This window comes from Danio rerio, chromosome 11 (assembly GCF_049306965.1).
Source record: "Danio rerio strain Tuebingen ecotype United States chromosome 11, GRCz12tu, whole genome shotgun sequence".
Lineage (NCBI taxonomy): Eukaryota > Metazoa > Chordata > Actinopteri > Cypriniformes > Danionidae > Danio > Danio rerio.
This window is the reverse complement of record NC_133186.1, coordinates 47390256-47416500: the sequence shown is the minus strand read 5'-3', so window position 1 is coordinate 47416500 and position 26245 is coordinate 47390256. Positions and strand designations below refer to the sequence as shown.

Genomic DNA, 26245 nt, shown 5'->3' with positions numbered 1-26245 from the left:
TACAAAAAGGAGTCATGTTTCATACAATAATATCATATTAAAGGTGATGTTTACCTGAGATTTTGTCTAATCATAATAGTGTTAATAACTCATCTTACCCTTCACTAGGGTAATCAGGGTAATTAGACAGTGTATATAGTGTGCATATTATATTATTGTGTCTATGTATGACTATAGATTACAGTGTGTATATGAATATAGCTGTATGTGAGTGTGTACGTGTGCATGTGTGTGTATAAAAATGCGTGTGTGTGCATGTGTATATAACATTGTCTGTGTATGTGTAGAACTGTGTATGTGTGCATATAACTGCATATAATAATGTGCACATGTTTGTGTATATATAATATAATTGTGTGTGCGCATGTCTATATGAATGTGTCTGTGTGCATGTGTGTGTGTGTGTGTCTATATAACTTTGTGCAGGCATGTTTCTGCATATAACTGTGTGTGTCTATTTAATGATGTGTGTGTGTATATAACTGTGTGTGTGTGTGCATATAATTGTACAAAACTGTACGTGTGCATGTGTGTGTATATATAACTGTGTGTGTGCTAATGTGTATATTGTGTGTGTATGCATGTATAACTGTGTGCAAGCATGTTCGTGTATATAACTGTCAGTGTGTGTGTGTGTGTGTATGTGTGTATTTAATAATGTGTGTGTTTATATGTGTATATAACTGTGTGTGTGTGGATGTGTATATAATGGTGTGTGTGTGTGTGTATATACGTTTATATAATGGTGTGTATGTGTATATACGTTTACATAATGGTGTGTGTGTGTGTGTGTGTGTGTGTATGTTTATATAACGGTGTGTGTGTTTGTATATGTTTATATAATAGTGTGTGTGTGTGTATATACATTTATATAATGGTGTGTGTGTGTGTGTATATGTTTATATAATGGTGTATGTGTGCTTGTGTGTATATAACTGTGCGTGTGTGTGACACAACTGTGTCTGTGTGTGTGTGTGTGTGTGTGTGTGTGTGTGTATGTATTTCTATATAATTGTGTGTGTCTGCATATAACCGTGTGTGTGTGTATGTATATAACTGTGTGCAAGCATGTTTGAGTATATAACTGTGTATGTGCGCATGTGTATATATATCTGTGTGTGTGCAAGTTATCTATATAACTGTGTGTGTGTATAACTGTGTATGCATGTATATAACTGTGTGTACACATTTGTGTATATAATTGTGTGTGTATGTGTGTGTGCATGTGTCTATATAACTGTGTGTGTGTGCAAGTGAGCATGTGTAGAACTGTGTGTGTGTGTGTGTGTGTGTGTATAACTGTATTTGTGTGTGTGTGTACCTCGTTGTCTCGTTGTCCTCTGCGTGGTGAACGGACTCGTCTGCGCTCATGTATATCCTGCAGTCTCATGATCAGAAACTTCTTATCCTCGCCCTCCTGCACAAACAGGAACAGGAAGTGACATCGGTCTACACCCCTGACTGTATTGTGTTTAATTACCCATGATTCCCAGTCTCACGTTCTCGATCTGCTCCTGAAGGAGTTCAATGATCTTCCTCTGGCCGTCCAGCACTTGACTGTGGAAGTAGATCACGATCCTGCAAACACACCAAACCACAGACAATCACTCAGAATGGGGGAGAACAACACATCACTCATTCACTCTCCTTCAGCTTAGTCCCTTTATTTATCAGGGGTTGCCACAGTGGAATGAACCGCCAAGTATTCCACCATATGTTTTACACAGTGGAAGCCCTTCCAGCTGCAACCCAGTACTGGGAAACACCCATACACGTTCCTTCACACACACTACGGACAATTTAGCTGACCCAATTCCCCTATAGCGCATGTGTTTGGACTGTGGGGGAAAGCGGATCTAAAAACTTTGAAGGATGAAACTTGTTAAACGCGTCTGAACGCTCTTGTGAGAAGGCTCTATAAAGTGAAGGGAGACTCACAGGAAGACGGCGGCGGACAGGAACAGGAAGAGCGGGTTCTCCACCAGATACGTGTGTGCAGACTCCAGCCACCACAGACTGGGGTTCGCCAGCGCCAGATCCCGAACCCACAGCTTACCAGCCTGGAACATCGTCTTCAGACCCCGAAACGGCCCACAGCCTGCTGATGGCTTCATACTGACACACGCACACACACACACACACACACACACACACACACACACACACAGACGCATACACACACACAGACGCATACACACACACAGACGCATACACACACACACACACGCATACACACACACACACACACACACACACACACGCACACACACACACACACACACAGACGCATACACACACACACAGACGCATACACACACACACAGACGCATACACACACACACGCATACACACACACACGCATACACACACACACACACACACATGTATGAACACTTCATTACATAAAAACAAACAAACTAACAAACAAACAAATAACAAACACCTGCAACTGCAAAGAGAAATGCAAACACACACAAAGCAATACAACAGAAAAACACACACTGTATCCTGACACAGTCTCACACAAATCAATTTACATAACACACACAAACACACACACACACACACATGCTAAAACAAAGACACACAGACTCACGTCCACATGGTGTAGGTGACACACACTGCAGCCCCCAGGAATGAAGGGAAGCAGAGCAGTGTGATGAAGATGGTGGTCATCTGAGACGCCCTCCAGGGCTTCCCCGACACCTGACAGTTCATCATCAGACTCACCTGAACAACAAGATGAAGAAAACACACCTCATTTACACAAACACACACCTGAACAAGAGAAGTTCAAAAGAGTCGAATCATTTCTTTGAAGTGAGCCAAACACAAATGACTCCTTTTAGTCACAAAACACTCAAATATATTAAAATAAAACAAAATATAAAATAAAATGTAAAACAAAAAGCCCAAAACAAAAGTAAAAACGAAAAAAAGGAAACAAAACAAAACAAAAACAGAATGTAAAAAAGAGAAATGTATTTAAACAAAAAACTAAATGAAACGCAACAAAACAAAACTAAAACCAAACCAAACCAAAAATGCGCAACACAAAATTAAAAACAAAATGAAACAAAACAAAAGACTCAACAAAGTGCATCAAAACAAAACAACAAAATAGAGGGAACAAAACAAAATGAAAAACAAAATGAAATGAAACAAAACAATAAAGAAAACGCAACAAAATGCATCAAAACAAAACAAAAACAATACAAAACCAAAATAATTAAACAAAAAAAAAAAAAATAAATGAAAGGAAACTAAAACCAAAACGAAAAAAGAAAACAAAACAAACCGAAAAAAAGAAATAAATTCAATGGAATGAAAGGAAATTAAAAATAAAATGAAAAAAAACAAAAAACTCAATGAAATGCAACAAAACGCATCAAAACAAAATAAAATAAAACAAAATAAAACAAAAAACAAAATGAAACAAAACCTAAAATTAAGCAAAACACAACACAACAAAACTAAATAAAAACAAAAACAAAACAAAACCGGAATGAAATGGAAGGGAACAAAACAAAATTAAAAACAAAATAAAACAAAACTAAAAACTAAAAGCGCAACAAACCGAATCAAAACAAAACAAAATGGAACAGAACAAAACAAAATGAAACAAAAAACTAAACAAAACCCAAAACAGCAAACAAGCAAACCTTCTTCATGTAGAAGAGAAACAGCAGTTTAATGATCTGCACCACCGGCAGGAGAGGAGAAAACAGCACACCCAACCTGCAGACACACACACACACACACACGCCGTCATCATCATCATCATCATCATCATCATCATCATCATCATCACCACACACACGTAATATCATAATCATCATACACTAACATGACAGGTAAATGGCATGGTAAACAAACAATCACACACACACACACATGCACATATGACATCATAACACATTATACACACACCAGGCCAGAGTCTGTCCATAGATGAGCTCCAGCACGTTCCTGGCGATGTCGAACACAGGCTTCCTCTTCCTTTTCAGAGCTTTCTGAGAAAACAACCTGAAAGAGAGCAGCAGCAAGTGAAAGGCGAAGGGTTAGCGTGTCTTTACCTTCAATTTCTATCCTGTATTAAAATAAATGTTCATAAACATCATTCATACTGTCAGCATGTTCAGACTGCTCAACTGTTTTTCATGTTTTCAAGGCATTTTAAAAGTCTCTTCTGCTCAGCAAACGTGCATTTATTTGATCCAATGTACAGCAAAAACAGTACAAGTATCTAAAAGATGTCTGCTATTTAAAATAACTGTGCTCAATGGGGATCTGTTAAAACCTCATTTATTTCTGTGATATCAATGCTGAATCTTTATTTATTTTTTATTTACTTGCATTTGACATCATTTCTCCTGTCTCAGATTTTTCAGAAATCAGTATAGGGATCTGATGATCCAAAACACTTATTATTATAACTTTTAATATTATTTAAATTATTATTATTATTATTATTATTATGAAACAGCTTTAAAATCTTCAAATAACCTTAAACAATTTAACTGTATGCTAATAATAATAATAACATATATTAATAATATTAATAATAGTGATAAAATATTAATAATAAAAATAATATTGATATCGATTATGATAATAATAATAATGATGATAATAATAATAATAATAACAACAAAAATAATAATGATATTGATAATAATAATAATAATAATGAAGATGATAATATTGATAATAATAATAATAATATTGATAATAATAATAATAATAATAATATTAATAACAATAATAATGATAATAATAATAATAATTATATAAATAATGATATTGATAATAATAATATTGATAATAATAATAATAATGATATTAATAATAATAATGATAATAATAATAATAATATAATAATAATAATAGTAATAATAATAATAATAATAATAATAATAATAATAATAATACTATTGATAATAATAATAATGATATTAATAATAATAATGATAATAATAATAATAAAATTGATAATAAAAATAATAACAATATGGATAATAACAATAATAATAATAATAACAATAATGATATTCATATTGATAATAACAATAATATTAATAATTATAATAATAATAATAATCAAATCAGCCTCATTTACAGCAATAATTCTAAAAATTGTAAATCATAAGGAATAAACAATTTAAATAATGTTAATTAAAGATTATCTATGAAGATATAGGAAAGCCTTTGGGTTTGACGTGGGTGGGTTTTGGGTGATTTTGAGTGAACTTCCCCTTTAACAAGATCTTCTGCTGTAAAGAAATAGAGAGGTAAGAGTCTCGAACCTCCACAGAAACTCTCCGAAGAAAGTGTCGAGGAGCATGAAGATGAAGTCCATCAGGAGGAATCGGTAGAGCTCCTGCCCGACAAAACTCTCCCAGCACTGACAACAACAACAACAACACAACACAACACAATCAACACAACACAATCAACACAACACACCCATCAGCAAAAAGCATGCAGAAACTCACCTGCAGACCAAGAATCTGAGGGTCCATCGCCACACGACCCAGCCAGTGGAAACACAACACACCCAACACACTGACCTTCAGCAGCAGGTTCCTGAACACACACACACACACACACACACACACCAGCTCAAAACCTCTCTCTCTAATTACTATCCCTATGTTACGCACATTATGTAGCCTAATCCTCTTCTTCTACACTGAAGAAGAGGAGAACAAAGTACCACTGCTCCACATGTTCTGCATTTCTTTGAAATAGATTAATTAAAACGCATCGCATTTGTGTACGTGATCCACTTTTTGGATATGAATATGAAATAAAGGCATACAAACATTTCAGACTTCAGTGTGCCAAGACCTTTAGTCCCAAGCCGAATAAACTGTAAGAACTCACACTGTGGGTTAAATAATAATACGTTTTATTTATAACCACACCAGACAAAGCACAGAAGCATTATGCTCTACCTGCTGATGGAGACGTAATTGAGCACACTGGGGGAGTCGTACTCCTCCATCCAGGCCACAGCGTTGAAGAATCCCGGCAGCAGCAGATTAATGCTGGACACCAGCACTGGGACAGCCAGCAGACTCGCTTCCTTCAGCAGAGAATCAGAGGAGCTTGAGCGAACACGACTGGTCAGATCCTGCACACACACACACACACACCATCAAAAGTAATATAATGTAATCCAAAAGTAATCTACAAAAACCAAAAGTAATCTGCAAGAGAATAAGTAATCTACAAGAGCACTAAAGTAATCCAAAAGGAATCCAAAAGTAATCTACAAAATCCAAAACTGATATACAAAAGGAGCACAAAAGTAATATGTAAATCAAAACTAATCCAAAATTAATCTACAAAACCAAAACTAACCTACAAGAGCACTAAAGTAAAGTAATATAACATAATCCAAATGTAGTCCAAAAGTAATTAACAAAATTCTAAATTAATCTACAAAAGTGATAATGTAATCCAAAAGTAATGAAAAAGTAATCTACAAAAACCAAAAGTGATCTACAAGAGCACTAAAGTAATCTAAATGTAATCCAAAATCAATCTACAAAATCCAAAAGTAATTTACAAAAGGAGCACAGAAGAAAATAATGTAATCCAAAAGTAATCTACAAAAACCAAGTAATCTATAAGAGCAAAAAGTAATCTACAAGAGCACTAAAGTAATATAAATGTAATCCAAAATTAATCTACAAAAAGAGCTCAAAAGTAATCAAATGTAATCCAAAAGTAATCTACATAAACCAAAAGTAATCTACAATAGCACTAAAGAAATTTAATGTAATCCGAAATTAATCTACAAAATCAAAAAGTAATCTACAAAATGAGCACAAGTAATACAGTATAATGTAATCCAAAAGTATTAAAAAGTAAATCTACAAAAACAAAGTAATCTACAAGATGTAATTCAAAAGTAATCTACAAAAAGAGCACAAAAGTAATATAATGTAATCTTAAAGTAATCCAAAAGTAATTACAAAAAACAAAAGTAATCTACAAGAACACTAAAGTAATCTAAATGTAATTAAAAAGTAGTTCAAAAGTAATCTACAAAATCCACAAGTAATCTACAAAATCCAAACTTTATAATTATTGTCATGTACTTTATAATCATAACTGATTAATTTTCATGAGTAATCAACTCAGCTCTGCATGCACTTACTGTCAATGGAACACAAAGCAATATCAAGTGTTTGTTTGTCTCGTACCTTGTGCATGTATTCAGAGAAGTAGTAAACTCCTAGCACAGATGCTAGCGTGCTTCCCAAACACATGATCCAGGCCAGCATGTGGATGAAGATCCGGAACACCCTCTGGAGAAGCGGAGACTTCAGCTCCTGACGGTTCACTTCTGCCACCAGCTCCTGCACACACACAGACAGCTGATTAGCAGCTAATAGAACACAGCAGCTAAATTATTGTCAGCTCAGTTCATGCTATCCAGGCCGGTGGGCGCATGCAGATTATTTTATTTTTGATTAGTGTTGATTTCAAACGCAATTCATCTGATACTGTAAAATGTGTAGTGGTGCTCTTAATTTCTGGCTGGTGCTCCTATTTTTTTTAATATATATATATATACATGCTAAACGCCACTTTATGCTTTAGGCATGTACTACGCCATCAACAAATAGATTTGCTTCTAATCATCTAAGTCGCAGCGTCAGCACATTCAGAAATAACAGTTTAATGGCAAAAGCCTCTAAACGCCTAAAAAGCCGTAAAGTCCTGAGAACCAATCAGAAGGCACGAATTGAATCATGTTTTCAATGTAACTGCACGCTGATACGCCAGCTTTATGAGGAGACTGCTTTTGACTTTGATTTTAAAAGACGGAGTTTGATGAACTGGATGAGGCTGTCTGACTGTCAGTGAATGGCAAATGAAAACCTCAAAACTCTGAGCATTATAAGAAAGAGAAAACACACTGTACAGTCAGGAGTGTAGCATGCGTGCATAACAGTTTTTGTGCAACGACGCTACTTTGAATGAGTCCAATTTACTATACATTAAACGGCAACTCCATTTCCCGAAAGACAGAGTTAAGATGCCGTTCTTATATCCCACGAGAATGCTGAGGAATCAACATGAGATTAAAAAGAGACTAAGACTGTGAGTATGGTGACAATGAATGAATGAATGAATGAATGAATGACAGCTTCTATTCTAAAAGTGTCTGACTAACTGCAAGAGTGTATGGGTGTTTCCCAGTGTTGGGGTACAACTGGAAGGGCATCCGCTGCGTAAAACATTTGCTGGATAAGTTAGCGGTTCATTTCACTCTGGCGACTCCTGATTAATAAAGGCACTAAGCTGAAAATAAAATGAATGAATGAATATAAAGTTGAAGTCAGAATTATTAGCCCCCCTGAATTATTGGCCGGATTGTTTATTTTTTTCCCAGTTTCTGTGTAACGGAGAGCAGATTTCCTCAGCACATTTCTAATCATAACAGTGTTAATAACTCATCTCTAATAACTGATTTATTTTCTCTTTGTCATGATGACAGTAAATAATATTAGACTAGATATTCTTCAAGACACTTCTATACAGCTTAAAGTGACATTTAAAGGCTTCACTAGGTTAAATAGGTTAACTAGGCAGGTTAGGGTAATTAGGCAAGTTATTGTATAACAGTGATTTGTTCTGTAGAAAATCAAGAAAAATATAGAGCTTAAAGGGGTTAATAATATTGACCTTAAAATGGGTTTTAAAAAATTAAAAACTGCTTTTATTGTAGTCGAAATAAAACAAATTGGACTTTCTCCAGAAGAACAAATATTATCAGACACACTGTGAACATTTCCTCAATCTGCTCAACATCATTTGAGAAATATAAAAAAAAAAAAAAAAAACATAAAAATCAAAGGGGGGTGAATAATTCTGACTTCACCTGTACATATATGTGTGTATGTGTGTGTGTGTGAGTGTTCTGCGTGTGTGCGAGAGTGTTTTTGTGTATACATCTGTATTTGTGTGTGTGTGTGTGTGTGTGTGTGTTCTGACCTTGAGTTGTGTGCCGATGTTCGCTCTCTGCAGTCTCACTGAACTCTTCTTGCTGACTTTATAGTCCCAGGAGCTGAACACCTTTATGGCCAGCAGACCTTTAGATTTATCGATGCGGAAACTCCGACCGAACGACTTCGACATGCTGAAGAACAAATAAACAACAATAAAAAAAATATTATTTTATGAAAATCGTTCAATTAGACAATTGTATACAGTTAAGGTCAGAATTATTCGCCCCCTTTAAATTTTTTCTCTTTTTTTAAATATTTCTCAAATGATGTTGAACAGATTCAGGAAATGTTCACAGTATGTCTGATAATATTTTTTCTTCTGGAAAAAATATAATTTGTTTTATTTCAGCTAGAATAAAAGCAGTTTTTAATTTTTAAAGAGCCATTTTAAGGACAAAACTGTTCGCCCATTTAAGCTATATTTTTTCCTAATAGTCTACAGGACAAACCATCATTATACAATAACTTGCCGAATTACCATTGCCTAGTTACCCTAATTACCCTAGTGAAGCCTTAAATGTCACTTTAAGCTGTATAGAAGTGTCGTGAAGAATATCTAGTCTAATATTATTTACTGTCATCATGACAAAGAGGAAATAAATCAGTTATTAGAGATGAGTTATTAAAACTGTTATGTGCAGAAATGTGCTGAGGAAATCTGCTCTCCGTTAAACAGAAACTGGGAAAAAAAATAAACAGGGGGGCCAATAATTCTGACCTTAACTGTATATATATATATATATATATATATATATATATATATATATATATATATATACTACAATTCAGATATTTGAGATTTATATTGACGCGTTTGACAGATCTTTAAACACAGAACTGTATTTAGTTCATGCATTTTCATGGGAGTGGAAGCAGACAGTGTGGATCTTCTGAAGTGTTGATCTGTGTTTATATTGAGTGTGTTCAGCACAGACCTGTAGACGAGGATGATGCAGGTGATGAAGAACGCAGCACCGATGGTGAAGAAGTAAACCAGAGGCATGTTATAGGAGAAAGCGGCGTCGCAGGACGTCCCGTTACTGCTCTGAGAACAGCGGCGGCCCGACTGCAGAGTCTGATTACTGTAATAACCGTAATACAGCACTGAGTCGGAGAAATAACCCTGAGGAACACACACGCACACACACACACACACACACACACACACACACACAAACGAACACACACACATTTAGATACATAATGTAATGTAAATATTACAATCACAGTTCACAATGAGAGTGTGTGAGCGTCGGTGTGAATGTGTGTGTGTGTATGCATTTGCATGTGTATGTGTCAGTGTGTGTGTTTGTGAACGTCTGTGTTTGGTTGTGAGTTTGTGTGCTTAAGTGTCTGTGCATGACTGCTTGTTTGAGTGTCAGTGTGCATGTGTGTGAAAATCAGTGTGTGTGTGTGTGTGTGTGTGTGCGCGCATCTGTGTCTATGAATATGTGCGCGAGTGTGTGTGTGCACATTTTGAAAGTGTGCGTATGTATGTGTTTGTGTGTGTGATTTATCGGTGTATCTGTTAGTGTGTGTGTGTGTGTGTGTGCACTCACAGCTCCAGTAAGCACCTCGAGCCCATATGAGCTCCTCCTGCTGGTGTTGTTGGGTTGTGTGTGTGTGTGTGTGTGTGTGTGTGCACTCACAGCTCCAGTGAGCACCTCGAGCCCCCATGAGCTCTTCCTGCTGGTGTTGTTGGTGTGTGTGTGTGTGTGTGTGTGTGTGTGTGTACTCACAGCTCCAGTGAGCACCTCGAGCCCCCATGAGCTCCTCCTGCTGGTGTTGTTGGTGTGTGTGTCCTGGGCTGGAGGAAGCACGGCCTGCGGGACGGCCAGAAACAGCGCGGTGAACAGGAAGAGGAAGATGTTGAAGAACAGCAGCGTGCGCAGGAACACGAAGTAGGAGAGCACACCCGTCCCGAAGCGGCCAGACACACACTTCAGCGCCGTCTGCCACAACTGCAGAGACGAGACCAACGACAGCCAGCTGTACCAGCCGTGACGCACCGCCTGCACACACACACACACACACACAATATACAAACACAGACACTAGTAGTGGAGATACAGTATACACACATATATACATGAGCTAAACGTCTGTGTGTCTGTGTGTGTGTGTGTGTGTGTGTGTGTTGGCTTCAGCAGTGAAACAAACTCTTGATGTCAGACACAAACAAAAACACAAACACACACACAAAGCTTCACAAGATCAACATTGACACGCTTCACACCTCACTAAACACACAAGACCACACACACTTACATGAACACTCATGCATGCACTTACACACACGCAAACTCTCTCTCCATCACACACACACACACTCATGGTGTCTCTTTTTCAGACACACACACGCCCTCTTTCACATACACATATTCTTTCACTCACACGCGCACACACACACACACACACGCGCACGCACACGCACGCACACACACACACACACACACACACACACTACCTCTATCGTACACTCTCTTACACACACACAAACACTCACTTTCTCTCGCTCTCTCTCAGGTTTTAATATACTGTGCAAGCGTTTACCATCATTAACAATATTTACTAGTTTTACTAGTTTGTAAGTCAAAGAACAACTCATTAAGGTGCATCACTATAAGCGAGTCTGTAATGTAGAGCGTTTACTGATGAAGAATCACTCCTGTGATCAGTGTTGGACAGCAGCGTCACTACAAGTACACTACATTTCTCAGTAGTGTGACGGTAGCGTCGCCACTTTCTAAATGAAATAGTGAAGATATTATTTCAGTCAAGTAGCGCAGTAGCGTCCACACAAGCTACATTTACAGATCACAGATCAATAAGTGACGGCACCGACATTCACAGAGCTGTGAGGTCAGTGTCTAGCCGATGAAAGTAAATCCATATGATGGCGAGAACGACATTTTTCAGTGGTCGACAACAAACTTTTTAGTGTGTTACAAACATAGTTGGTTGATTTGACGTTTCCCAGATCCGTCGTTCCAGCGAACATTCACAAACTACGTTGCAAACTTGTGCACTTGCAGCTACACCTCTGGAGCTGTAGTTAGAAACAGAGTTCCTGGCTGTGTTCTGTTCCCACTTATCCCCCCTATGCCCTATTCATTTAGAACATTCTAACGTTTAAACTGGGGATTATTAAAAATAATAAAGCATTAAGCTCATCTCTCTTAGGTGTAATTTGCTTTTAAAGTATTTTCACAGTTCAGTTTTAGTGATCTTCATGTTTACAATTGTGCTCCCTTCGCAGTGCACTTTAAACACACTAATGTCATTTTGAACAGAGCCGAGCGGAATTTATGTCACGTCTCAAAAGCTAGTATATTATTTACAGTCATTGCTCCAAAGGTTTATTGTGTATTTTTAAAAAATACACAATAAATAAACAATATCCTACTTAATAATAATAATAATAACAATAATAATAATATTTATCATCATCATTTATATTATTATTATTATTAAAGTAAGATTTTTCTTTTATTTCCTCATAATAATAAATATTAAATTCAATTCTTAATAAATAGCCTCATTATTTATTTATTTATATGATTTCTATATGATATTAGAATAGTGTAAGGGATTTTCTGTTCATTTAGAATAGACAGTGTAATGTTCTTAATATAATTTGATCAGTGTTGGACAGCAGCGTCACTACAAGTACTTAACTACATTTCTCAGAAGTGTGACGGTAGCATCGCTACTTCCTAAATCAAATAGTGAAGATATTATTTCAGTCGAGTAGCGCAGTAGCGTCCACACAAGCTACATTACAGATCACAGATCAATAAGTGACGGCACCGACATTCACAGAGCTGTGAGGTCAGTGTCTAGCCGATGAAAGTAAATCCATATGATGGAGAGAACGACGATTTCTTCTTCTACCTGTTTTTCAGTGGTCGACAACAAACTTTTAGGTGTGCTTCTGCCACCTCTCACTCTGGGGTGCGTTTCCAAAAATCATCGTTAGCCAACTAAGGTTGCAAGTTGCGTCGTTAGAAAAATAGTTGGTTGATTTGACGTTTCCCAGATCCGTCGTTCCAACGAACATTAACAAACTACGTTGTAAACTTGTGCACTTGCAGCTACACCTCTGGGGCTGTAGTTAGAAACAGAGTTCCTGGCTGTGTTCTGTTCCCATTTATCCCCCCTATGCCCTATTCATTTAGAACATTCTGACATTTAAACTTGGAATGATTAATATAAAGCATTAGTCATCTCTCTAGACTTGCTGCATTTCCCAGAGGGTAGATTTTAGTGTAGTTAAGCTGCATTTTAGGAAGAGTAGCTTACAGCTTAGCTCACTACATTTTTCAAGTAGCTCGCCCAACACTCCTGTAGGGTGTCTGCTGAGAAACTGCAGAAGGTGTGTGTGTGTGTGTGTGTGTTATAACAGAGATCTGATTTCCTGTTTCTGATTTCCTGTACAGCTTCAGCCTCTTCCTGCTGACGCTTCACTGAAGCCTACAGCAAATGAACATGCCCTGACTGCAAGAAGTGATTCACTACAGCGATTCACACTGATGACTCACTGAGTCATTTTAGTGATACAATCAATCCTGAACACAGACAGAGCCAAACACAGATAGACAGTGTGTGTAAGAGTGTGTAAGTGTGCATGTGTGTGTGTGTATGATTGTGTTTGTTTGAGAGTGCAAGAAAGAAAGAGAATGTGTGTGTGTGTGTGTGTGTGTGTGGCATAGAGAAAGAGAGAGTGTGTGTGTGAGTGAGTGATCGAGTGTGTGCGTGTGTGTGTGTGTGTGTGTGTGTGAGAGAGAGTATGTGTTTGTGTGTGTATCTGAGAAAAAATGAGAGTAAGCAAGTGTGTGTGTGTGTGTGTGTGTGTGTGTGTGTGCACATGTGATGCAGTAAAAGTGTGTGAAAGAGAGTGAGCGAGTGTGTCACACTAAGAGCATCAGTAAACGAGTGTGTGTGTGTGTGTGTGTGTGAGGCATAGAGAAAGAGAGTGTGTGAGTGAGTGATCGACTGTGTGTGTGTGTGTGAGTGTGTGTGTGTCTGTGTGTGTGAGAGAGAGAGTATGTGTTTGTGTGTGTATCTGAGAAAAAAATGAGAGTGAGCAAGTGTGTGTGTGTGTGTGTGTGTGATGCATTGAAAGTGTGTGTGAAAGAGAGTAAGCGAGTGTGTGACATCGAGAGCATCAGTAAACAAGTGTGTGTGTGTGTGTGTGTGAGAGAGTGTGAAAGAGTGCATGAGTGTGTGTGATTGTGTGAGAGTGCGAGAGAGAAAAAGAATGTGTGTGCGTCCGTGTGTGTGTGTGTGTAAGTATCTGTGAGAGTGTGTGTGTGTGTGTGAGAGAGAGAAAATGTTTTTGTGTAAGAGAAAATGAGAAAATGTGAGAGTGAGCAAGTGTGTGTCTGTGTGTGTGTGTGTGTGCACATGTGATGCAGAGAAAGTGTGTGCGAGTGTGGGACCGAGAGCATCAGTGAACGAGTGTGTGCGTGTGAGTGAGTGAGTGAGTGAGTGAGTGAATGAGTGAGTTAATATGAGTGTGTGTGTGTGTCTGTGTGTGTGTGTTCTGGACTCACGTTGATGATGTAGTATTTGAGCTGACTGCAGCAGGGAATCTGATTCTCAGACAGAGAGTGCTCGCCCTTATTCAGAACCAACATCCTGAAACAAACACACACACACACGCACACGCACACGCACACGCACGCACGCACGCACGCACACACACACACACACGCACGCACACGCACACGCACACACGCACACACACACGCACGCACGCACGCACGCACGCACAGTGAATAAAACATTTCATTAAATAATCTTCATAATTCAACAATTAACATCTCATAATGACAACATGGAAGACCATATTTCTAAAACATGTGTATAAGTGAGAGAATAATTCATGTGTGTGTGTGTGTGTGTGTGTGTGTGTGTGTGACAGAGTATGTATACATGAAAAAATGTGTATGTGTGAGCGAGTATGTCTGTGTAAAAGAGCATGTACACACAGCTCTATACATATGTTTGTGTGCATGTAAGTATTTGTGTGTGTGTGTGTGTGTGTGTGTATGTATGTATGTTTATGTAAATCGTCACCTTAGAATTACAAGGTTCTATCTGAGATTTTTGTCAAAATTGAGTTATTGACATTCTTATTAAATGACAACTGATTTTCATAATGGGATGGGTTTTATAAGCTGTTTACATGTTAAGATGTTTAATTTAATAAACTAATGTTAAACTAATGTGGATTGCAAAAACTTTGAAGCTCAATATGTCAAAATCATTCAGAGCGCAGAGAAAACCTTATAACTCTAAGGTGACGATATGTGTGTGCGCGTGTGTGTGTGTGTTTACCGGAGCTCTTTCTTCTCTGCCAGACTCAGTGGCATGGCTCTCAGCATCCGCACTCGATCACTCACAGACAGATTCTGCAGATTATTCACCAAACGCTCTCTCTTATTCTCTACACACACACACACACACACACACACACACACACACACACACACACACACACACACACACACACACACAAACACAATTTGATTTGGAGTGACTTTAGTAACGCTGATTATATGGCACTTTGGGATTGTTTGGATGGTGTGCTGCTTTGTTTCAACAGGTTACTGTAATTACATTACTGATCCACTGAAAAATATACAATAAGGAATTGCTTTTAGTTCAATTATTTACAGCCAACTATGAAGTATTTGCCTTAAATACTGTAAAAAATTATAAACCCCCAAAAAAACCTGCAGATTTATGCAAAATACTCAGGAGAGCACAGAAGCTGAAAACAACAACAACAAAAAATCAACTGGCTTCATATTTAAGATCTATAATGCAAAATCCAATTAGAAGCACAATTCAGCAGCTCTCTTTAACAATAAAAGACAGAGAAAAATCTCAAATCATCCAAACATATGTCTATTATTTAATAATACTATAATATAATAATATAATATAATATAATTTTACATGCAGCTGAAGTCTAAACTATTCACCTTATTGTGAAATTGTAATTCTATAAAAATATTTCACAAATGTTTCTTAACAAACAGATGAATTCTTCAAAATATTATTAAACAAAACACTTTTCATCTCCAGTGTTTCCTCTAGGTTTTTTCCAGCTGTGGCTGCAGACTCTGTTGGTCATTTTACACAGATCCACCACTACATGTGGCGTTATTTCATTGACAAATGTCGTGGGCGCAGTATTCAGTCGAGATCGCATTCATGTAACAGCCTACGAGCATGTCAATCTCTGCTTGAGCGCAGATTTCCTCTGTTCATGCACAAAACTTATTGCTCTCCCTCAAATATACGCTACTCAAGTGCAGATTTTCTTGTGCGCCCTCAAATAAACGCTGCTGAAGAGTGATTTAGTGAGTTTATGTAGCGAGTATGTCTCCATCATTTATTAGATTTGCTAGGAATATTTATGAATGTCTCTGATAGACTTGCGGAGCAGACCGCGGCATTAATGCGTCCTGAAGTAAAGTGAAGCGGCTGTAAACTCCAGCAAGATAAAGTCATTATATGCAGAGCCACAGACCTTTATCTGTAAAAAAAGTATAATTATGGAAACTGAGTTCATCATAACTGAAAGCTACGCCGTGTTTGCTGGCCTCACGCATCACGCACCTGTCAGTCAGTCAGTCAGCACGTCACCCTAAAGGGTTAAACAGAACGCACAGCACCACTACGGATACAGAAAAGTGTGCGCTGTTATTCACTTACCTTTTCAAACATATTCGGTGCGATTTTCACCCGCTATTAAAAAAACAACCAAATATTTTGAATAAGAAGCTGTAATGTAGACGTGGCGGGATGAATTTTGGTGTGGCGCACCGCCACGGAAGAATGAATGCAGTGGAAACCATGATCTCTAATTACTGATTTCTGTGTCATGATGACAGCACATAATATTAGACTAGATACTCTTCAAGACACTAGTGTTCAGCTTACAGTGACATGTAAAGGCTTCACTAGGGTAATTAGGGTAAAGTTAGGGTAATTAGGCAAGTCATTGTATAACAGTGGTTTGTTCTGGAGACAATCCAACACTAATATTGCTGAAGGGGCGAATAATATTGAGCTTAAAATGGCTTTAAAACAATTAATAACTGCTTTTATTCTAGCCCAAATAAAACAAATAAGACTTTCTCCAGATGAACAAATATTAGAGGAAACACTGTGAACATTTCCTGAATCTGAGAAACATCATTTGGGAAATATTTGGAGAAGAATAAAAAGAGGGCGAATGATTGCCAGATATCTGCTGCAAGTTATTCAATAGAGTGAATCTGCACAGTGTTCAGGCAGTTATTAGCTGTGTTTCCATCCAAAAATGCAAATAAACTTTATGCGCCAAACTGGATTATCGCATAAAAGTTGTGTGAACGAAGCAGCGTTTCCATCCAACGAGTCAAAGCGAACAAAATCGCCACTTCCTGATTAACTGGCGCCAAATATGAACAGTAAAACTGCTTTTGCTGCAGTAGGAGAAGCTGCATCAATCTGTTCTAGATGAATGCGCCTCAGAAGATAATCCTGACCTGCAGTGAGCGCGCAGTGGCGTTTGAAGGTGTCAGACGCGGAGCACAGGCGCTCTTGATTCTGGAGGTCATTAATAATATAATAACATTAATACTGAAATGGTAAGGCGTTTTATAATGACCAAAACAACATTTCAGATGTTTTATAATGTGCTCAGCCTGACGTTTTGTCCATTCACACACAATTTAAGCATCACATGATCTCTTTTAACAAAATCACATCACCTTTTTAATGTGCATGCTGGAGTTTGTGCGGTAAAAGTGTTTCCATCGCAGTTTATGAGCATCTTTTCTTATCGAATAAAACGTTTATCCTACCCAGTTAGGCGCATAAGTTTTTTGTGCGCATTTTCAAAATTTATGCGCATCATGGCGTTTCCATCAACTTTTTTTTTTTATGCGCATTTGCAAAAATAAAATAGGTGGATGGAAACACAGCTAATGACTCTCCTGGAGCCTCAGTGTCTCACCTTCCTCCTGGAAGCCGGCTCCGTCTGTCTCCACGCCGTACCCTCGTATGCTGGGCCGTGCGGAGTGAGGGAAGTGCTGGATGGATGGCCGGCTCTGCCTGCGTCTGCGCAGCTGCATGGTGCGGTTATAATACTGAGAGATGATCGCGCCTCGACTGCGCCCTGTTCAACACATTCAGAAACAGAACATGTTCAATAACACATTTATTTTCTCTTCTCCATGATGACAGTAAATAATATTAGACTAGATATTCTTCAAGACACTAGTGTTCAGCTTAATGTGACATTTAGAGGCTTCACTATAGGTTAATAAGGATGTTTAAACATGACTATTTTAATAACTCATTTCTAATAACTGATTTATTTTCTCTGTGTCATGATGACAGTGCATATATTAGACTAGATATTCTTCTAGACTCTAGTATTCAGCTTAAAATGCTCCTCTTTAACCCCTTTCACAAGATGTAAGATCCGTCTTTGGTGTCTCCAGAAAGTGTTTGTGTACAGTTTCAGCTCTAAATACCCGTCAGATCATTTAGTACACCCTGCTGAACATGGGGATACTGGTGTCAGAGGACAGTGTGGCTGATTGTGTAGCCTGTGCCTTTAAATGCAAATTGGCTGGTTGTGTTTCCGCCCACCTTTCTTATATGTGTGTGTGTGTCTCTAGGTCATCAGGTCAGATAAACAGCAGTCAGTGATAGAGGAAGCAGAGATTATGAGTCTTAAACACCACAGTAGAGATCTGCGCGGGACTAAATTTTGAATCCTGCACCCGCCCGCTCCCGCCAGGTTTTCACCCGAACCCGACCGCTCCCGCTTATATTCAGCATTTGTTGTCCCGCTGCCCGACCCGTCCTGTTTTTTACCCGCTGCGCCCACTAAAGAGCGGGGGGAGAACAAAGCTGAAAACCACCCAGCTTTACAGAGTCCAGACAGCCTATAACAAGCTTTGTGTATAAACACACACACACACATAAGCACCAAGCACACACAAACAGACAAAGCTCTCTCTCTCTCATTCACGCGCGCACACGCGCACGCACGCGCACACACACACACACACACACACACACACACACACACACACACACACACACACACACACACACACACACACACACACACACACACACACACACACACACCTTATTCACGCGCGTACACACACACACCCTTAACCCTTTGACATGAACGATTACACACAGGACTTGATATTAACTTTTTTGATCACCAACCACTGTGGCTAGTAGATTTCCAAAGTTACTAGCCACTCGCCATTTTCACTAGCCACAGTTTCCTTGTTTGGAGAATATATTTAACATGAATAAATGTGATTTTGGCATGCTAAATGACTTGATTTAGATGTTGTGTTATGTCCACATGCCTCCTCATTCATTTCACTTTGTGTGTGAGCTTGCTCAGTGTGCATGAGCCAATGGGTTGTGTTGGATTGCAATCAGTTTTATTTCACAAAACTTTTTTTAGGGCTCAAAATTAAGGATTTACCAAATCTATCTCTGATCACACCAAAAAGAAATAATTATTTCACAACCACACATTTTAAATGTGCCAAAATAAGCTAAATATAGCGGCATGCATGATCAATATATGTCAATAGTGGTAGCCTAGTACAGATTTCAAAGAAAAATCTTAATATTTAAAAGGAAAAATAAGCTGGACACAGCAGATCACCGTCATAACCAATGCTCAAATAATGCAGCCTATAGTTTACAGCAAGCATCATGTTTAGCTAGATTGTGCTGTCTCTCGTGAACAGCAGGCCGATAGGTCTGATAATATGACTGAAGAAGATTTATTATTTAAAGTTTATCACAAGAAATATAGACACTGTATAAAGGCACAGTATCAGGATTAGATCTGTATCGGTCGATACTCAGAGTTTTGGTATCGGGATCGGTGCATCTCTAGTACTGACACTATACAGCTGTGCTGATTCCAGCGCTTCTGAATTACAGCGATTTGACCATCTTCATTACAAACATGCTCTGATTTAAACACATATTAACCTTGTGAAACTGATTGTTAAGCAGCAGCTGATCACAGAGAGCTGAACAGAGCTTTCATCACAGTTTCTTTGCAAATCCTGTTCTGTGGATATTATTATATGCTTCACTGAAGTAGACACGTTAATATGTGCATATCAATCAATACAGGGGGCGAGGAAATACGTTATATATACAAAATATTGTCATTTAAATACATCTCTGATGTTATGCAAACACACACATACACACACACACACACACACACACACACACACACACACACACACACACACACACACTGACCAATGGTGCGGCTGGGCATGGAGGACAGCACTTTGAGTGTGTCAGATGACCAGCGCTCTCCAATCAGATTATCCGTCTGCTGCGGCGCATCACTGAGACTCTCTGACCAATGACGAGCCGGACCATCTAGATACACCACATCATCTGAGAAACACACACACACACACACACACACATATATACACAAACAAACAAACACACACACACACACATTAACCTTATACAAAGAACACCAGTGAGCTGTATTCTGATTGGCTGTTGTTGTGTAAGTGGGCAGTTATGGATCTGACCTCTGCTTTCGTCCTCCAGGTCAGGGTCAAGCGGGGTCATCTCCATCCCATCATCATGACGACCGTAACACTGTTCCTCGATCAGCTGACAGAACGAGTCGTGAACCCCATCTTCATCAGCCGGACTCCTACACGCGCACACACACGCGCGCACACACACACACACACACACACACACACACACACACACACACACACACACACACACACACACACACACACACACACACACACACACACACACACACACACACACACACACACAGTAGTATTAATAGTAATAGTATTTAGTTCATTAAATAATCACACTATACATAAACACACACACACACACACACACACACACACAAAGACTTGACCACAACCACACAAACAGACACACTTATAGACACAATAACAAATCCACACAAAACACACACACACACACACACATAAAACACACAGAGACATGTAAAACAGACAGACAGACACACACACACACACACAAAGACTTGTCCACAACCACACAAACAGACACACTAATAGACACAATAACAAATGCACACAAACACACACACACACACACACACACACACACACACACACACACACACACACATAAAACACATAGAGACATGTAAAACAGACATACAAACATACGAACACACACACAAACACACACACACGCACACACACAGTTCAAACATGGATACGAACATGTAAACACACACACGCACAGACAGAAACACACAGGTAAACATTTACACACAATCACACACACATAAAACACAGATACAAACACACTCACAAAGACACAAACACACACATACAGACATGAATAAACAGACACGTAAAACACACACACACAAATATATACACACATGGACAAACACACATTTAAAACACGGATACAAACAGACTGACTGACACACACACACACACACACACACATAAAAGCAGACAAAAATAAAACTCCTACACACACACACGCGCAAATAAACACACAAATACATACAGAGAAAAACCGACACACACACAGTAAGTGCTGCTGATGACGCAGTAAAAGACTCACCGTGAGCAGATCACCCCCACAAACACACAAGTAAAACACAGAATAAATGGACAGACACACACACACACAGAGCGCAGTAAAACAGTGTAAAGAGACTCACTCCACATCGGTGTGCAGATCAGAGCCGAAGCTGACCCTGCCGGCCATCACTCCTGCAGCTCACGGACACACACACCTGATGCTCATCCTGCTGCTCAACACACACACACACACAGAAGAATGCCAGAGATTAGAGTTGTATCATGTTCAAACCTGTCTGAGATTCGACACACACTCGGCTGTATGGAGATCTGAAGGTGTGGCACTCTTTATCAGCTCAATAAAGTTACTGCGCTGATACCACGGTGAACAACTCAGTGTGTTTACAGACTTACAAACTCTGAAAAATCATGCAAAACACAAACAAAAATACAAAAACATCAGCTAAAATAAAAGTGTTAAAGAGAAAACACAGGACGAGTGTGATAAAACGACTTCTTTTCTATCTGCATTGAATTTATTCACTTAATTTAATGTAAAAACACTTGATTTTCCACATAATGCCCACTAACATGTCTCCAGGGTTGAGTTTAGTTTACTTTTATTGTCCAAAACCCAAACATCTTGTCAGACATTTTATCCCATGATTTGGCACTGTAGTTTTAGTAAAGTTATTTGAAGATATGGTGTATTTAATTTGCTTTATTTGTGTATACATGTAGTCAAGTTTCACCTGAACACAACAAATGTGATGTTTTATCTTCAAACCTTCATTAACCAACAGCACAACACTTACAATGACACAATCAGTAGAGGACACTAGAGGAACACGAGCTGCTGCTCCTCTAATGCTACACACACACACACACACACACACACACACACACATCAACTTAAACACAAAAAAATACACCAACACACACATAAGGACATACACACAGAGACACACAAGAATGCGCGCACACACACACACACACACACTAACATACACAGACAGATACACAAATAAGTGCGCACACACACACACTTAAACACAAAATACAGTCACACACACTAATATAAACACACAAGTGCGCACATGCACACACACAAAAACACATACATAAAAGCATGTCCACACACAAACACAAAACACACATACACATATGCGCGCAAGCACAGACACACACACATACACACACACACACACATGCACACATAAGCATGCGCACGTACACAGTAACATAAAAAAAATACAAACACATACACACACACACATACACACACACACACACACACACACACACACACACAAGAATGCACACACACTAACATACACACAGACACACAAATATAAGTGCACACACTCCCAAATACAAAAATCAACAGACAGAGTTTGTGTGTGTGTGAGATGAGTTACAGGGGGAAAACTTATGGAAACACTAAGCTGATGAAGAAAACAAGAAGCAGAGTGTGTGTGTTTTCCTGGCACTGACATCAGTGTTTACATCAGTCTGTGGTCAAAAGACATTTCAAAATCATTCCATAGAAGATCTTAACAGATCTTAAGACACACACACACACACACACACACACACTAGGGCTGCAACTAATGATTATTTTAACAATTGATTAATCTGTCGATAATTTTTTTTGATTCATCGGATAAAAAAACCCAAGAAAAGCATTCATTTCATTCTCCTCCTAGCATTTAGATCCCTAAATAGCCTAGCACCCCTCTATCTCTGCAACATGCTTGTCCCCTACACCCCAACTCGTTCATTATGTTCTGCTGACTCTGGCCTTCTGGCTGTCCCTCGGTATCGCCTCTCTTCAATGGGGGACAGATCATTTAGTGTTCTTGCACCCAAACTCGGGAACTCTCTACCACGCTCACTCCGCTCTGCTAATAATATCTCTGAATTCAAATCCTTACTTATTTTTCTGAATGCGTCACTTCTGATCTACCAAACTGACCACTTTATCTGATCCACCTCCACTCTGCTCATTTGTCTCCTAGGTCTTAAACCCCACATAAAAGTGATTTCTGCATAATAGGTGTCCTTATATATAATAAGTAGACCTCAGAGTAAAGTACTAAATAAAAGACACTTCATGAACTACTTTTGCTTCTAACAAGGCAGTGGACAAATGTAGTGTACAGCCTGAATGCAATGTAAATGAAAGCATCTGCCGAATGCATTAATGCACAACAGATGTTAAACTGCACTGAGAGACTGAGAGTGGACTGCATTACGAGTGTGGGAGCGCTCATACGGCTCTCTAGGGGATGAATATGTGGTTTGAAACAAGTCCAGGGGAGGGGGATTTATATAAGACACGGCCATTGTGTGAGAACAGCAAACAGAAGAGCCAGAAACAGATCAGATTACTCGAGCACATCTGGAACTGCAGGAAAAAGTAGAGTAGAGGGTCACATTACACAGAAACCGCTCTGGAAATGAAGGAAATAATGAGCACACTGCAGAAAATGCTGAGCTGTTTTTTTTGTTTCGAGTCCAAATGTCTCAGAATTCTTCAATCAAGACATTTTTCAAGACAAGCAAATCATACTGTGGTGTTTTCAGAAATAATGAGTCAAAATTAAGTGAGTTTTTAATTAAAACAAGCAAAATAATCTGCCAATCGGGGGAAAAATAATAATCTAGTTTTTCCTTTTGGCATTTGATTATTTCACTTATCTTAATTGGCTAATTATTTACTTTGTTTTAATTAAAAACTCACTTAATTTTGACATATTGTTCTTTAAAACAAGACTACATGTTTTGCTTGTCTAGAAAATATTTATTGATATATTTGGACAAGAAACCAGACAAAAAAATAAGGTAAAGGGGTAAAGAGCAGCAGCAGAAAAGCTTCACATTCATTCACCTGAACGCAAAGACTGAATCAGATACAATGGGTTTTGTTCGGTTTGCAGCGCATGACGAATGACACACAATATCTGCCAGAATTCATTCAAACTAAAACACAAGCATCCTTTCAGATCGCACTTTAATTGTATTCTGATCTCATTCCCATAAATGCACACATTTATTTCTGCAGAGAAAAAACGAGACTTTCATCTGTTTTAAATGCTTCCTGCCTCCTCCTCGTTGTTTGTGCATCAGCAATCCACTATAAAATCTCCAAATACTTCGATATTAAAGTACATCATCTGCATCTAAATACATTTTCAGACAGGATATAAGATATGGTTGAAATTAAAATAATGAAAGACCAGCAAAGACAAAATGATTAAAATATAAAAATCATATTCTAGTTTAAATTTAACACAAGCCTATGAAATGTGTGGCAAATAAACCTGAATTTTCACTTTTGGGCTGTTTAAATATTGCTGAGCTCCCTACCTAGACAGCTTGTCTGTGCATCAACAAATAACAAAAAGACTTTGGATGTTACACAGTAAATATATCATATTTAAATTCCAGATATTATGTGTTTAAGTTAAAGAAGCTAACAAACTCCAAGTAAAACATACTATGGTAGTACAACTATGACTTTATTTATAGTAGTATCAATATTCTTAAATAAAGACATTTGCAAACATCAGGTGGTTTTAAACCCATATAAATAAATGTAATTTCTCAATAGAGGTAAAGTTAGTTTTATATTCGCACAGTCTCTATATTGTTTACCGTGTTAATTTAAATATTCGATCAGAATTAGCATGCAAATATGACTGGAAAACAACATTAACACTGTTTATTTGACTGTGTACAATGTTGTACTTTGATAGTCGTTGGTTGCTAATATGATTGTGCTATTTAGGGTTTGCAAATTATTCTTTTATGAAATTACATTATTAAGGTTGAAGTCCAAATGTGCGAAAATAAAAACAACTTTACCTCTATAATTTCTCACTGTACACTTGGTGGTTGATTCACAACCTAGTGAGCTCCCCAAGTAGAGAACATACATCAATCTCCCCCTAAAAAACTTCTGACACCGATTAAGTCTAATATTTACACAATACTCAATTATTTTGATCGACAAAAACCAAACAGAAGTAGTTTTACAATGCTTTTGTTGTTTGTTTTGGTTGTTTACCACGACAATATCAAGTTCACATAGGATAACACCACTCGATTCTCAATCAAATTGACTGACATTGTAAACCCTGCAACAAATAACACTTTAAACTTGACCTTTGTGTTTTAAATTCAGTTTAGTTTACAAATAATACGACGTTTTTAGAGATATACATATGTGGCATACATATATGGCACGATTATATACACAATATAAACAATATATGAATGTGGAGCTCATTCAGTATGATGTATAGTCGAGTAACACTGATCATGTGGAAAAAACAGGAGTTTGTAACTAAACTTTTATTATTATGCTGCTGTTGTTTTTACACCTGCCAAAATGACTCGCTGAAGTTCCTGATCGCCTCAAACGCTCATGTTCTCACACTCACATAAACTTTCTATTGTCAGTTTTCCTCTTGCGGATGATTCAAACTCAGTTACCATCGTTTTAATCACTCATATATGAAGTAAATAAGCTGTAACTCACCACAGCTCGAGTCAGATCGCCGAACACACACTTCACAAACTTCTAAT

General features: G+C 38.1%; 1 protein-coding gene across 3 annotated transcripts in view; it reads right to left on the bottom strand.

The window, feature by feature from the left end:
• tmc6b (transmembrane channel-like 6b) overlaps positions 1-26245 on the bottom strand; it is a 26596-nt gene extending 351 nt beyond the window's left edge. The window contains exons 1-20 of one of the 3 annotated variants that reach the window (XM_073915765.1): positions 26101-26245; positions 21796-21885; positions 20645-20772; positions 20355-20498; positions 18043-18204; positions 15369-15477; positions 14582-14666; positions 10766-11038; positions 9962-10149; positions 9013-9157; positions 7215-7370; positions 5958-6136; positions 5496-5586; positions 5307-5404; positions 3931-4026; positions 3663-3738; positions 2597-2730; positions 1939-2115; positions 1500-1578; positions 1322-1417 (exon numbers count right to left, since the gene is read on the bottom strand). In XM_073915765.1, the coding sequence (XP_073771866.1) occupies positions 1322-1417; positions 1500-1578; positions 1939-2115; positions 2597-2730; positions 3663-3738; positions 3931-4026; positions 5307-5404; positions 5496-5586; positions 5958-6136; positions 7215-7370; positions 9013-9157; positions 9962-10149; positions 10766-11038; positions 14582-14666; positions 15369-15477; positions 18043-18204; positions 20355-20498; positions 20645-20772; positions 21796-21842 (2463 nt within the window). In that variant the 5' untranslated portion in view covers positions 21843-21885; positions 26101-26245. 3 annotated transcript variants of the gene reach the window in all.